General features: G+C 49.6%; 2 protein-coding genes across 4 annotated transcripts; one reads left to right on the top strand and one right to left on the bottom strand.

The window, feature by feature from the left end:
- Positions 1–5,347: 5,347 nt before the first annotated feature.
- Positions 5,348–10,770, top strand: Epor (erythropoietin receptor). 3 transcript variants are annotated; one of them, XM_031344689.1, is made up of 8 exons: positions 5,348–5,842; positions 7,286–7,418; positions 7,783–7,958; positions 8,045–8,202; positions 8,828–8,981; positions 9,060–9,147; positions 9,834–9,921; positions 9,998–10,770. In XM_031344689.1, the coding sequence occupies exons 2-8, from the start codon at positions 7,384–7,386 to the stop codon at positions 10,607–10,609; spliced, it is 1,311 nt and encodes a 436-aa protein (XP_031200549.1). In that variant the 5' UTR covers positions 5,348–5,842; positions 7,286–7,383; the 3' UTR covers positions 10,610–10,770. The 3 variants fall into 3 exon arrangements, with proteins under 3 accessions (XP_031200549.1, XP_031200548.1, XP_031200550.1); XM_031344688.1 differs by lacking the exon at positions 5,348–5,842 and adding an exon at positions 5,993–6,270; XM_031344690.1 differs by lacking the exon at positions 5,348–5,842 and adding an exon at positions 7,141–7,210.
- A 653-nt stretch (positions 10,771–11,423) lies between these two features.
- On the bottom strand, positions 11,424–14,981 carry Swsap1 (SWIM-type zinc finger 7 associated protein 1). Its single transcript, XM_031344691.1, has 2 exons — positions 13,932–14,981; positions 11,424–13,074 (listed from the first exon to the last, which is right to left on the bottom strand). The coding sequence occupies exons 1-2, from the start codon at positions 14,172–14,174 to the stop codon at positions 12,481–12,483; spliced, it is 837 nt and encodes a 278-aa protein (XP_031200551.1). The 5' UTR covers positions 14,175–14,981; the 3' UTR covers positions 11,424–12,480.
- Positions 14,982–15,046: the final 65 nt, after the last annotated feature.

Here is a 15,046-nt window from a genome sequence, read left to right as displayed (position 1 = left end):
AGGCAGGAGCATCTTGAGTTCAAGGTCATTTTCAGCTGTAGTGTGAGTTCCAGTGCAGCCTGGGCTACTACTCCTGTCTTTGGGATGGGGGGCGGAAACATAGACAAATGGAGCCACAGGTATCAGAGGGTCAGAGGCAGTCTTAAAACAGTAGCTGGAGCAGCAGCATGCTGACTTCTGTGCTGTGGTTTCGGACTGAACTCTGATGGGTTCTGTGTCTCACCGAGTTCCTTCTGTCTCAAGGGGCCTGCACAGTGGCTCAGTGGGAAGAGTATTTGCTACACAAGCATGAGAACCTCAATTCAGATCCTGGCACCCATATAATAGTGGGGTACATCTATCATCCCAACTCTAGGAGGTGGAGAGACAGATCCCAGGGGGTCACTAGCCAGGAAGTTCTGAGTGAGGCCCCGTCTCTCAAAAGATAATGTTGAAGAGCCATCAAGCTGGCTCAGTGGGGCTTGCCAGGCAATTCCCAGGATCTATGTAAAGGTGGAAGGAGAAAACTGACTTCATGAAAGTGTCCTCTGCCCTACATGTGTGCACCAAGACATGAGCACCCAGCACATCTTATCTATACACATAAACTAGCAGTAAATATCTGTAAAACTAAGATGGACAAGGAGAGGCAGCTTCTGTCAACCTCGAGCCTCCATGTGAGTATGCAAGAGTATGCACAGACGTGCACTGCACACAATGCATACACAAGCACATGCTCAAATCCTATTGGAATAGGCACGTACCAAAAAGAAACTGATAATCTCCTGTACTGGAAAGTCCACTAGCACTTGGGAGGCAGAGGCAGGCAGATTTCTGAGTTCGAGGCCAGCCTGGTCTACAGAGGACAGCCAGGGCTCTGAAAGTGCTCAGGAGGCTAGAGCTGAAGCATGGCGGATTCAAGACCAGCCTAAGTTCCACAAGAGACCATGGGTCAAAACAACATGAACACATTCCCTACGTTAGGGATCAGACACAGGGCTTTGTGCATGGCAGGTGAGTGCCCTACCACTGAGCTACCATAAAAAGGAAAAAGTCGCGTTGCCTAACTCTTCTGTACTGAGTATGGTCACATGGCTAATTCTTGGCCAAGTTGGCCAATTCCAAGGGCTACTCTGTTTTGCTTTGTTTGAGATAAGGTTTCTCTGTGTGTAGCCCTGGCTGTCCTGGAAGTCACTCAGTAGACCAGGCTGGCCCTGAACTCACAGAGACCTACCTGCTCTGCCTCCCAAGTGCTGGAATTAAAGGTATCTTGATTTGTTTGTGTCTATCATAATTATGAGTGTGTGTGTGTGTGTGTGTGTGTGTGCCACCTTATTTTTGAGACAGGGTCTCTCACTGAGCCTGGCACTCACGTTCACAGTGGGCTTCAGGGACCCGTGTCTCCAACTCGCTGCAATGAGGTTTCATGCAGGAACTCCTCACCCTGCTTTTTCCAGGGGTGCTAGGGATTTGAACTCTGGTCCTCATGCTTGCCCAGCAACCATTTTATCTCCTGAGCCTTCTCCTCAGCTACTGTTTCCTATTTGTTTGCTTTTGTTGTTGTTTTTAGTTGTCCCGCGCTTCGCTGACCAGCAGCAATGACGACAGAACACCGAGGCTCCTTCTCACGCGGTTTACTCAGGAATTCCTTTTTGTTACAGCTCTTTTAGGTTTCTTGGTGTTACAGCTTTCAGGTTTCTTGCTTTTGTGGAATGGCCCCAGCTGCCCAACGAACACTGCTTATATACCCAAGCCCGAGCTCTCGTGGCCCTCCTGGATTGGTCCCCTGGCAATCGCCTCATTAGCATGCACCCGACTGTCGCCACTGTCCAAGCGGCTGCCTACATTTAGTAAAAATCTCATTCTGGCCAAAGTAGCCCCAAACCCGCTGTGTATGGTAGGGTGCCCCCCCCCGCTCCATCTCTCGTCTGGGGTTACAGCACATGCACCTTCTGCAGGCTTCAAAGGTTCACTCCCCACAGGGCAGCAGGGGCAGCCTTACATCTCACAGGCTCCACACACAGCAGGACATGGTGCCCTGGCTCCTGTTTGCCCCAGCTAACAGTGCAGGCTCCATTGGGTCCTGCCATGACCTCCATGGTCATGCCTGCACCAGTGACTTCCAACTAATTGGCCAGATCCAGGTTCTACCGCCATCTCTGGAACTAGCAGAGAAACTTCAGATCTGAGGGCAGAGTCTTAGAGGGAACATGCTTTCAAGGTAAATTTGAGAGCTGTGAGAAGGAAGAGAGAATTATGGTGAATGAGGATAAAAGCCATATCTGTTGTTCTGTACATAGTCTTAATGGCAGATACAGAAGGGCCCATTTCAGGACGCACCATGCTTTTTAACATTTTCTAATCTTATATATTACTAAATGGGGGGAAGGAGAAAGTGTATGCCATGACAGGACACATGGAAGTCAGAGGACCACTTTAAAGAATTCACTTGCTAGAGAAATTCGCATGTAAATGAAAATATCTAAAATAAAAATTAAAAAAAAAAAAAAGAATTCACTTGCTCCTTCCATCATGTGGGTCCTAGGAATAGAACTCAGATCGTCAGGCTGGGCTGCAAGAGCCTGTCCCTGCTGAACCCTTTTGTTGGCCCAACCCCATGTTGTTAATATTTAATGAGAAGGTTTTGCTTTTGTTCGTTTTTGTCTTTGGAGACAGGGTTTCTTTGTGTATTCATGGCTGTCCTGGAACTCACTCTGTAGACCAGGTTAGCTTCAAACTCAGAAATCTGCCTGCCTCTGCCTCCCAAGCACTGGGATTAAAGGTGTGCACCACCACCGCCCAGCGTACTGTCTTTTTTAATAAAAATTGTGTGTATGAGTACCCGTGTTTGTATGTGTGGGCACGTATGTCGTATGCACATGTGGAAGTTAGAGGACAACTTGTGGAGTGAGGTTTTTTTTTTTTTTTTTTTTTTTTTTTTTTCTTTTGGTTCATTTGTTTTGTTTTTTCAAGACAGGGTTTCTCTGTGTAGCCCTGGCTGTCCTGGAACTCACTCTGTAGACCAGGCTGGCCTCAAACTCAGAAATCCACCTGCCTCTGCCTCCCAAGTTCTGGGATTAAAGGTGTGCTCCACCACTGCCTGGCTGCAGCATGAGTTTGTCCTTCCACCATACGGGTTTCTGAAGAGAGTCACACTGACCTCTGCCTTTGTTGCTGTTGTTTTATGTTTTATGTGTTTTGTGTGTTTTATATTTTATGTGTTTTATGTGTGCCACTCCTCCTACTTCTTCTTTTAAAGATTTATTTTATTTATATGAGTATACTGTGGCTGTCTTCAGACACACCAGAAGAGGACATCAGATCCCATTACATAAGGTTGTGAGCCACCATGCGGTTGCTGGGAATTGAACTCAGGACCTTTGGAAGAGCAGTTAATGCTCTTAACCACTAACTCATTTCTCCAGTCCAATCCACCAACTGGGAACCAAATATTCAAATATATGAGCCTATAGAAGCCATTCTCATTTAAACCACTGTATCATATATGTACCATATATATGTTTGTGTTTTTCCAGTGTTTTATGTGTGCCTCAGGTCAACCAGCTTGGAGATCAGCTGCCCCTGAGTCATCTCCCTGGCTCTCTATCCATGTATGTATATATGTATGCATGTGTGTATGATGTATGTGTATATGTATGACGTATGTGTGTGTGTATGTATGATGTGTGTATGTATTATGTATGTATGTATCCATGCATATATCTATACATGGGTCTTAGTTACTGATCTATTGCTGTGAAGAGACCCTACAATCAAGGAAACTCATAAACAAAGCACTTAATTGGAGACTTGCGGAGGTTGATCCTATTATCATGGTGGGAAGCATGGTGCTGGAGCAGTAGCCGAGAGCTTACATCTGATCCCTAGGCTTAGCACAAGGGAGACTGTGCATGTCAATGGCTTTCAAAACCTCAAAGCTGACCTCCCAATGACACACCTCATCCAATAAGGCCGCAGCGTTTTTAAAAAATTATGTATTTTTATTTTGTGTACATTGGTGTTATGCCTGCATGTATGTCTGTGTGAGGGTGTCAGATCCCCTGAAACTTGAGTTACAGACAGTTGTGGTTCTGGGAATTGAACTCAGGTCCTCTGGAAGAATAGCTACTGCTCTTTACCTCTGAGCCATCTTTCCTGCTCTTAGGGCTGTATTTCTTCTTGTTCTGTTCTTGTTCTTGTTCTTGTTCTTGTTCTTGTTCTTGTTCTTCTTCTTCTTCTTCTTCTTCTTTTCTTCTTCTTCTTCTTCTTCTCCTCCTCCTCCTCCTCCTTCTTCTTCTTTTTTTCTCCTCCTCCTCCTCCTCCTCCTCCTTCTTCTTCTTTTAAAGATTTATTTTATTTATATGAGTATACTGTGGCTGTCTTCAGACACACCAGAAGAGGACATCAGATCCCATTACATATGGTTGTGAGCCACCATGCGGTTGCTGGGAATTGAACTCAGGACCTTTGGAAGAGCAGTTAATGCTCTTAACCACTAACTCATTTCTCCAGTCCAATCCACCAACTGGGAACCAAATATTCAAATATATGAGCCTATAGAAGCCATTCTCATTTAAACCACTGTATCATATATGTACCATATATATGTTTGTGTGTATGTGTATATATATATATATATATATATATATATATATACATATATATATGTATTCATCTATCTGCCTACCTATCTGTCCATGTGTGTATCTATGCATCTATGCATATATTAACATATCTTTGTGTGTATGTGTGTGTATATATATATATCCATATATGTGCCAATTCATGTATGTATATATCCATGCATGTATCTTCCCATATATGTATGTATGCATTTATGTAGTCATCTATTTATCTGTCTACCTATCTGTCCATATGTGTATCTATATATAAACATATCCATACATATATCTTTGTGTGTTTGTATATATCCATATGTGTCTATTCATGTATGTATGTATGTATCCATGTATCTACCCATGTATGTATGTATGTATGTATGTATGTATGCATCCACCTATTTTGATAGTTCTGGGAATAAACCCAGGGTTTTCCACCTGCCAGGCAAGTGCTGTACCACTACACCCCATTCAACTTTGTTTGTTTGTTTGTTTGTTCTTATACATATAGAAAGGACAGGTCTGTGATCTCAGCACTCAGGAGCTTGGAGGATTGCCACAGTTCCAAGTCAGTCTGGACTATTTAGTGACACCCTACATCGGAGAAAGCAAAACAATACTGGGGCTGTAGAGCTGGCAGCGCACTTGCTCAGTATGGTTGAGGCTCTGGGTTCCACTCCCAGCACCACACAGGTGGTGCAGACCTGTCGTCCCAACAGCCAGGAAGTGGAAGCAGGAGGACCAGAAGTTTAAGATCATCCTTAGTTATACAGGGAGTTTGATGTCAGCTTGCCTCAAAAACAGTCAGGGCTCATGAGCTGGCTCAGGTGAGATGGCTCAGCTAGTCAAGGACTTTTCTGCCCTAAGCTCAATACCAGACACACATGGTAGGAGGGAGCTGACTCCTGAAGTTGTTTCTGTGCTGTCCACATGCACCCTGCTGCATTTGTGCATCCATACACACGCACACACAAATAAATGTAATTTTAAAAATCATAAGTGATATTTCATATTCCCAAATCCGTGTAATTCATAAACAGGAAACGCCGTAGCCTGTGCTTGTCACACTGCGCGGCCTGATCCCACTCACACACCCTGTAGCTCCTTGTCTTTAGGATTCTTAATTTGATCTGAGCTGGGGAAGAGATAGTGGCTGGAGTGAGAGCCTGTCTCCTGTGACCTATGGGCTGCACAGCAGGCTGGATTCACACACACCCGACTAGACGGTGAAGCGGTGAAGCGAGGTAAGCCACCTGCCTATGACCACATTAACAAACCATGCTGTCTGTTCCACCCCCTACACCAGTTTAGGCAGAGGCTGTGCCCAAGAAGGCCCCCTGTTCCCTTGGAGGCCCATAGCTTATCTGTCCCCAGACTGGTAGCTGGCTCCGCCCCCTGGAAGGAGCTGCCACTTAGAAGCTCCTGGTCAGCTGTGTCCGGCAGCTGCTGCTGACCCAGCTGTGGACTAGGGGAAAGGGGAAAGAGGAAAGGGAAGGAGAGGTGGAGGGCGAAACAGGGGGGCTGGAGCCCTGAGCTTCCTGAAGCTGGGGCTGCATCATGGACCAACTCAGGGTGCCCCTCTGGCCTCGGGTTGGCCCCCTCTGTCTCCTACTTGCTGGGGCAGCCTGGGCACCTTCACCCAGCCTCCTGGACCCCAAGTTTGAGAGCAAAGGTAAGAGCTGTACATGGGCACCTCCTCATTAAGTTCCAGAAGGGCAATGTTATGGCCTTAATTCCCAGCCTGAGTCCCAGGGGCTAAATATCCCCCCTGAACCTGCAGATGGGGTCCAGGGGTCAAACTGGTGTCTGAACTTGATGAGGCATCTCGGTGCCTCTGAGCCCTGGAATGATGCTCAGAGCTGAAGGCTTAAGATTGTTTTGTTTGTTTGTTTGTTTGTTTGAAACAGACATTTGCACTAGACATTCAGGATGGCCTGAAACTGCTAGGATTAAAGGCTTGTGTCACTATGCCTGTACTGTTTTTGGTTTTGAGGCAGAGTGTGTACCAAAGCTGCCCTCAGACTCATTATGTAATTGAGGTTGAGCTTGAATTTCTGATCCTCCTGCCTCCACCTCCAGTTGCTGGGTAGACCTGCAAGAGCCAACCCATTCAGCTCTGTTTTGTGTTTTGAGGGAGTCTGGGGTATGGTAGAAATGGAGGAGTAAGGTAGTACTAGGTCCGATCTCCTTGTGGGGGTGATCAAGCTCACAAAGACGGTGAAACAGATCAGGTAGTAGTAAAGCAGGACCCGCTGCAGACTGTAAACACAGTTTGGCGGGCGGATGGTGCTAGATCCTTTGGACCGCTTGCTAGGAGGAGGAAGGGGGCGGGGGACACGGTTGGCGCTATCGTGGGGCAGCCGGGTGCCTGCGGGAACCGATAGGAGGCCGAGTTCTCTGCGCGCACACACACACACACCCGCCAGGGCGGGGCGAGCACCGCTCAACTTGCAGGGTGAGTGGGCGTGCGCACGGGGGTGGAACAAGGCAGGCGGGGTCTCTACTCTTGGGAGTTCTGGAGGCGCCACTTTTGCAAGACCCCTCGAAGGCCCTTTTGGAGAAGAGGGCGGGGCATTAAAATTATCGGATCTGCACAGGCGACAAGAGGGAGGGTAAGGGGACTGTGGAAGGCAGACCTGGGCTTCCCTGATTCCCCCTCCCCCCGCCATGGCTATCCCCTTTTCTAGCGGCCCTGCTGGCATCCCGGGGCTCCGAAGAACTTCTGTGCTTCACCCAACGCTTGGAAGACTTAGTGTGTTTCTGGGAGGAAGCGGCGAGTTCCGCGATGGACTTCAACTACAGCTTCTCTTACCAGCTCGAGTGAGTCCCCCAGGACTGGGTGGCCTTCGGAGGGGTAGGTGCAGCAGAGCTTCCGGGATGTCATATCCTGGAATGGTTCCCTCGGCCTGGAGACTAGGTTAAGGGTGGGAAACTCCGGGAACCGAGACAGGAATGGGGGTGGCGCAGTGGTGCGGAGGTCGCCCTCCGGTGGCTGGAGCTGGAATAATTCTTCTCCATCAATGGGCTCAGATGTTACGTGGTTTTAGGGCACTCACTACCTGATCTTGGTAATCAAAAAGCCCTGGTCCCCACGATGTGGGCTAAAGAAATCCGAAACCCTCCAGTCACCCCCTGCCCTCCCTACTTGCTCATCCTTTTCTTCTCCGTTCCCCCGATCGCACAGGGGTGAGTCACGAAAGTCTTGTCGCCTGCACCAGGCACCCACCGTTCGAGGCTCTGTGCGTTTCTGGTGCTCACTGCCGACCGCGGACACGTCGAGTTTTGTGCCGCTGGAACTGCGGGTGACAGAGGCGTCCGGATCTCCTCGCTACCACCGTATCATCCATATCAATGAAGTAGGTAGGTGAGAGGGGATGGGAGCGACATCGGTTGGGGTGGGGACCAGACTGAGTCCTCGCCTACACGATCCACTTCACTTTCTGCAGTGCTCCTGGACGCCCCCGCGGGGCTGCTGGCACGCCGGGCAGAAGAGGGCAGCCACGTGGTGCTGCGCTGGCTGCCACCTCCGGGGGCACCTATGACCACTCACATCCGCTACGAGGTAGACGTGTCCGCAGGCAACCGGGCCGGGGGCACACAAAGGGTGAGAGAACACAGTCCCGCCCAGCCTTCCGGTGTCCTGCCCAAAGTCCCACTCCCTCAAGTGCCTCTCCCAGTGCTCAACATCCCATCGCTATTTTAAAACTGCCCTTTTGCTTGACATTTAGACATTTAAAAAATTACATTTATGCATGGGGGGGGGGAGGTGCACACTTGCCACTGTGCACTTTGTAGAGGTCAAAGAACAACTTTCATGAGCTTTCTATTCCCACCACTTGGGTCCACTGAGCCATATCGTCGGCTCATACCACTGGAGCTCACGATAGGTCACTGTCTCCGACTCCCACTTTGCTCATGCCTCTGGGGCAACCCATCAGAGCCTCAGCCCCTCCCACAACCTGGTACAAATTCTCAGAATTCAAGGGGGCGATCTCTGTCAGGTGTCTGCTTCTGCCTGTATATGGCCCACGGCCAGTTCCTGACTTTGGAGTCCTCTCTCTGATTGGCTTTGAGTCAGGAACCGGACTTATCAGTTGATACCGTTACTTGAGCACCCCCAAGTACCCTTCCCATAATTAGGGTGCTGACTAGATGCCTCCGTCCAAGCCCCCAAATCCCCTCTCACTGGGTGTGTTGGTTAGCTGTCTCGTGGCTCCACCTGCCCCCAGGTGGAGGTCCTGGAAGGCCGCACTGAGTGTGTACTGAGCAACCTGCGGGGCGGGACACGCTACACCTTCGCTGTTCGAGCACGCATGGCTGAGCCGAGCTTCAGCGGATTCTGGAGCGCCTGGTCTGAGCCCGCGTCGCTACTGACCGCTAGCGGTGAGGCCCCCGTTCCTGGGGTGAAGGAGGCGCTGGGCCAAACACCGAGCAAACCTCCCTGACCTTCTTGCCTCCCAGACCTGGACCCACTCATCTTGACGCTGTCTCTCATTCTGGTCCTCATCTCGCTGTTGCTGACTGTGCTGGCCCTGCTGGCCCACCGCCGGTGAGCCCCTTACCTGAGCTCTAACTTAGGTCGTCCCCTGGAATCCCCCTCTCTAGAGAAAGCGAAGCTCAGATTGGGGTGAGCACTTGCCCAGAATAACAAACAGTGTCAGTGCTAGAACGCAGGTGAGACCACACACACTCTTGAACTGCACTCTTGGGCAGCGGCTGGAGTTCCTTTGACCGTAGCGATGGCTCCTTTCTGCATTCCTTTGTGGGTTCCATTTCCCAATGACGTCAACCTTGTCAAATCAACTAGAAAATTTAATGGAAAAGATTTAAGCCAGTGGCTTTAATGATCTGACCAGCTGAGATATAATTTATAATTCCCAGTGCACTCAAAGCTTTGGCCTTCCAGCTTTTCCATAAGTACACATCCTGTTTGCCTTTCATGGTTGTGTTTATTTACTTCATTGAAAAACACTCATGCCATTTTGGTGGTTCTGGGGATCCCATCCCTAGCCTACAGACGGGAATGATGAAGAGTGTGAGGCAGGATATGCCAAACTCCTATGCATCCTTCAAAATTACGTTATCCTTTGGTAGGGCCTTGCTAATGCCTCCTTCGTAGGCTGTTGCTCATTCCTGCAGGAATGCTGGGAGTCACTGTGGTGGTAGGGCTGAGAGGGCACAGGTTGAGTGTTCAGTGTCATGGGTCCATGGACTTGTTTCTAATGATTTCAACAGGACCCTGCGGCAGAAGATCTGGCCTGGCATCCCTAGCCCAGAGAGCGAGTTTGAGGGCCTCTTCACCATCCACAAGGGTAACTTCCAGGTAGGTGACCTGTTCCTGGGGCTTCTGCAGTCACACGCAGAAGCCCGTGCCTGAGCCGCGGGTGTTCTCTTTCCAGCTGTGGCTGCTGCAGCATGATGGTTGTCTGTGGTGGAGCCCGAGCAGCTCCTTCCCTGAGGACCCGCCTGCCCACCTAGAGGTCCTCTCAGAGCCACACTGGGGAATGACTCAAGCTGGGCATCCAGGGGCAGATGATGAGGGGCCCTTACTGGAGCCAGTGGGCAGTGAGCATGCCCAGGACACCTACCTGGTACTGGATGAGTGGTTGCTGCCCCAGAGCCCATGCAGTGAGAACCTCTCAGGGCCTGGGGACAGTGTGGACCCTGTGACTATGGATGAAGGCTCAGAAACATCTTCCTGCCCCTCTGACTTGGCCTCAAAGCCCGGGCCAGAAGGCACCTTGCCTTCCAGCTTTGAGTACACCATCCTTGACCCCAGCTCTCAGCTCCTGTGCCCTCGGGCACTGCCTCCCGAGCTACCTCCCACTCCACCTCATTTGAAGTACCTGTACCTTGTGGTGTCCGATTCTGGCATCTCAACAGATTATAGTTCGGGAGGCTCCCAGGAAGTCCATGGGGACTCATCTGATGGCCCCTACTCCCACCCTTATGAGAATAGCCTTGTCCCAGATTCAGAGCCTCTGCGTCCCAGCTATGTAGCCTGCTCCTAGGACTCCAGCCTACAACTCCTTGAACGGCATTGGCATTGGTGAGGCCATACCTAAAGTCACAGCTGATCTTGGCCCTCTGCCCAGGAAGTGACGGCCTTGCAATGTTACGATGGAGAGTTATCTGTCTGTATACAGAAATATATGTATCGATTTTTCTACCATGCCTTTGTCTTATTTGTGTGAATGTGGGTGCATACACACCTCAGCTCATTCAGAGACATTGATTCTGTCCAATGCAGAGCCCCTTTGCCTGCCTTATTTCCTGTTCCAGGCTAGCTGTCTGTGTGCTTCTGTTGTCTCTCCTGTCTGTCTCCCATCTTGCCTTTGGTTTGCTGCAAAGACTGCAGACTGCACCACAACCCTCACAGTTCTCTTGCTGGCCCATAGTTTAGTCGTTTGAGACTCAGTAGCTGAAGGTGATCTTGACCCTCTGATGCTCCTGTCTCTACCTCCCAAGTGCTGGGACTCCAGGCATGCTCCACTGCAGCCAGCTCAGGAGGTGCTGGGCAGTATACTTGAGTTTCGTGTATGTTAGGCAGGGGTTCTGCCTACTAAGCTACAACCTACCTGCCTTCTGCCGTGGCCTTTAGACCCCATCTTTGCCTGGACCTAGCCCATGGAAACAAACAAGCACTGAAATTTTGGACCTGGCAACATGAAGACAGGCCATAATGGTCAGTGTACATTTCACTACTTGCCTATACACGCTGCTCCAAAACCTAGTGCCTCATCCACTGCTGATCTCCTGCAGGACATGAACAGACATCCACTTGCCCAGATAGAAAATCCAAGTACACACACCACCAACATCCAATTTGGTGAACCAACAAAGTTTTACTGGGGTTATGTTCCGGAATATGGTTGAGGGGTTTTTCACGGGAGTGGAAATGGCTCAGACAGATCTGGAGAACCAAAGCTGTCACAGGGAGAGAACTCCTAACCACTGAGCTCTCTCTCCAGCTCCCTAGTTTTTGTCTGATTTGAGACAGGGTCTATGTAGCCCTGGTTGGCCTGGAACTTGCACGTAGACCAGGCTGGCCTTAACCACATACATACAGATCCACCTGCCTCTGGGCTAGGATTAAAGGCCTGTGCCACCACACCTGGCTCATTTTAGTTTTTGGAGACAGGGTCTAGTGTGAGCCAGCATGGCTTCCAACATCTTATGTAGCCAAGGATAGCCTTGTACTTGTGATCTCCCACCTCTACCTCCCAAAGCTGGCCTTACCATTTTGCATACCATCATACTCAGCTTCACTTTGATAACTTTAAAAATATTATGTCCCTAAGAAAGCCAAACATATGCATACTCTATGTGGGGTGAATCCACTCCCAACTGTACACACTGAACACATGTGCAAGGTCATGTGTATGACTAGACCCCCTAATAGTATGTAAGTCAACACACAGAGGTAACTGGCATACAGGCACCCACGGAGTGTGCAAGAGGAGCCAAGAATAGGTGCATACTCCATAGGCCCCGCCCTCAAGAGATGAGGCTAGAGGATCAGGAGTTCAAGGGCAGCATCAGTTCAGCTAGCCTGTCTGGGTAAAAACCGCAGCAGATAAAAAGAACTGAACTAGGAAATATGACTGAATCTCATCAACAACAGTGAGTGGGCAGAGGAAGGCTCCTCTTTATCTTAAAGGTTTCATTATTAATCTATTACTAGTGTGGAAGGCCTATGTGTGCTTCTACCCAAACGTGGAGGTCAGAAGAGACGGCAGGAGTCGGTTCTATATCTTTCCACCACATGGGTCCTGGGAATCAGTCAAGTTATCATGCTTGTTGCCAAGGCCCCTGACCTCCTGAGCCATCTTGCCAACCCCAACAACAGTAATGCTGGTTTATGACAGAAAACCTACATTTCTCAGGTCTTTGAATCTGCACTTGTCCCTGAAGTTGGAATCCCATCCAAGGGAAACCCAGGACCAGGGAGGTTGTCACTCCCCAAAGATAAGGACTGGCTTCCAGCACTTGAACCTTTTTTATCTGGGCTGAGCGTAGAAGCCTGGGCAGGCCATGGTGTGATCTTCATCTCTCCATTGGGTAAGAAAGTCACTGACCACTCTGTCCTAGGGCTCAGCTTGCCCGACTCTAGGCTGGCTTGAAGACAGCAATGCTGTCCCAAGCCTAGGGCATCTGGCTGCAGCTGGCACTGTGCAGGAAAATACCGCTTAAATAATGCCAGATGTGGGGCATCGCCGTCGGCTTCTTTTTGGGTTTCAAGGGCCACCACAAGCCCACAGCTGCCATTGGCTCCAAGACGACAGCTAAAGTAGGCAGCAGCATCCAGAAGCAATGCAGCCAAGTGGGCAGCTTCCTGGGCACTGGGATCCTCTGCTAGATATTCTTCCAGGCCATCCAGGAGGAGAAGGGATGGGGTAGGTGCTGGGGCCTCATGGGCAGAGGCTAGCAGCTGAAGAAGCTCTTGAATTGAGGATGGGTACTGGAATAGAACCTTCTAGAAGATAAGAAAAGGCTGGATTTAATATAGGTCAAAACTCCCTATTATGGCTACCTCACTTCTTCTATACTTTCTGGGTTGAGGCTCTCATGGTCCATATGTAAAGTTCCAGGATGAAGCACCAGAGCAGACCCTTGTCACCTGCCCTTCTCCAGCACTTATCATTGCCCAAGATTATTTAAGGAAAAAATATTTTTTTAATACAGGGTCTCATGTGACCCAGGATGATCACAAACTCGTTTTGTAGCCAAGGATGGCCTGACATTTCTGACCTCCTGAGAAGTGAATCTCAGGCATATATTAACTAAGTCTGGTTAAAAGGATAGAAAGAGCAGGGCGGTGGTGGCGCATGCCTTTAATCCCAGCACTTGGGAGGCAGGTGGATTTCTGAGTTCGAGGCCAGCCTGGTCTACAGAGTGAGTTCCAGCACAGCCAGGGCTACACAGAGAAACCCTGTCTCAAAAACCAAAAAAAAAAAAAAAAAAAAAAAAAACAAACAAACCAAAACAAACAAACAAAAAAGAATAGAAAGAACCCAGGGCTTCGCGCATGTTAGCTAAGTTCTCTATTGTGTGAGTCCCAGCCCGTCTTTTTGGTTGTTTTTGGTGGTTTTGGTTTGTCAGCCATGCTCGCCAACGCCGACCACAGGACCGTCTCTCATTTAATCTTAACTAAACCCGCACTGTCCCGTCCCACGTGCCTCCTCCGCCTCTTCCACCCACCACTTCCACATCTTTATGACGATTTAGTTGTGAATCTAGGATCCACGTTGCCATTTGCCTATCGAACTGTCACTCATGCGCAACCTAGCCCGCCATTGGGCGACGCATCGCCAGGTCCAGCCCTCCGTTTACCTGGAGCCGCCAATGGTCTCGCGCCGCTGGTGTACTGAGCGGCAGGCTCTGAAGGGGCCTTCGTGTCAGGAAGAGGACTGGCCCGCGGCCTTCCCCTGCCGCCTCAAGGGCGACTGCAAACAGCAGCGACGTCTGTGCAGATCGCGGAGCGCCGAGCAGCAGCAATGGCGGCCCGGCAGCGCCATCCTCCCCGGGCCCTGCCGCACAGCCGGCATTCAGTACCCGCCTCAGCGCCCCCGCCATTTGCTGAGTACCGCTGACCAATCAGAAGCGAGACCTCCTCTTGGGCCCGCCCACACAGAGTCCTTATTGGCTATAGTTCATAGTGCATGTTAGTCGTTGGAACTGTCAGCAAATGGTCAAAACATGGAGAGCGGAGGACTTGGGTACTTGAGGGAATCTGCCTCAAGAAGCCGAGTGATCGATTAAAAGGGAAGGTCGAGGGTCCAGATGCACTCCCCAGAGACGCCCAGGCTCTAGGTCGGAGCTGGAGAGAATGGCTCAGTCATTACGAGCTCTGGCTGCTCCTCCAAAAGACACGGGTTCAGTTCCCACCATCTACTAGGTGACTCACAGCCATCCATAACTACAGTGTTAGGGAATCCAACGTCCTCTTCTGGCTTCTGCGGGCATGTGGCACACATATATTCATGGCCCCGCGTGCGCGCGTACGTACACACATGTAAAAATAAATCTAAATATTAAAAATTAAGTAGAAGCCGGTCGGTGATGTCGCGCGTCTTTAATTCCAGCACTTGAGTGGACTAAGCAGGCGGATCTCAGAGTTCAAAGCCAGCCTAGAGAAACCATCTCAAAAAAAAAGTAGGCCCCCTTGACTATATATTGAGGTTTACAACCAGCCTGAGCTACATGAGCACCTATCTTTAAGAAAATAATAATAATAACAAGCAGACTCTTAGCTTACCCACCTGCAAAATGAGTATTGTGAATCCATTGCAATTTGTTGGTGTGAATAATTACTAATGTCACCGAAGGAAAGTTCACACATGGAAAGAGATACCTGTTTGCTTGTCTCTGCATAGTTGAATATGGGGATGTTTTTTATGGGCTACAGACTCATAGATTTGGCTTTTTTTTTTTTTTTTTTTTTTTTT

This window comes from Mastomys coucha, unplaced genomic scaffold (assembly GCF_008632895.1).
Source record: "Mastomys coucha isolate ucsf_1 unplaced genomic scaffold, UCSF_Mcou_1 pScaffold23, whole genome shotgun sequence".
Classification (NCBI taxonomy): domain Eukaryota; kingdom Metazoa; phylum Chordata; class Mammalia; order Rodentia; family Muridae; genus Mastomys; species Mastomys coucha.
The sequence above is the reverse complement of the archived record's forward strand: the minus strand, read 5'-3'. Positions and strand labels throughout refer to the sequence as shown.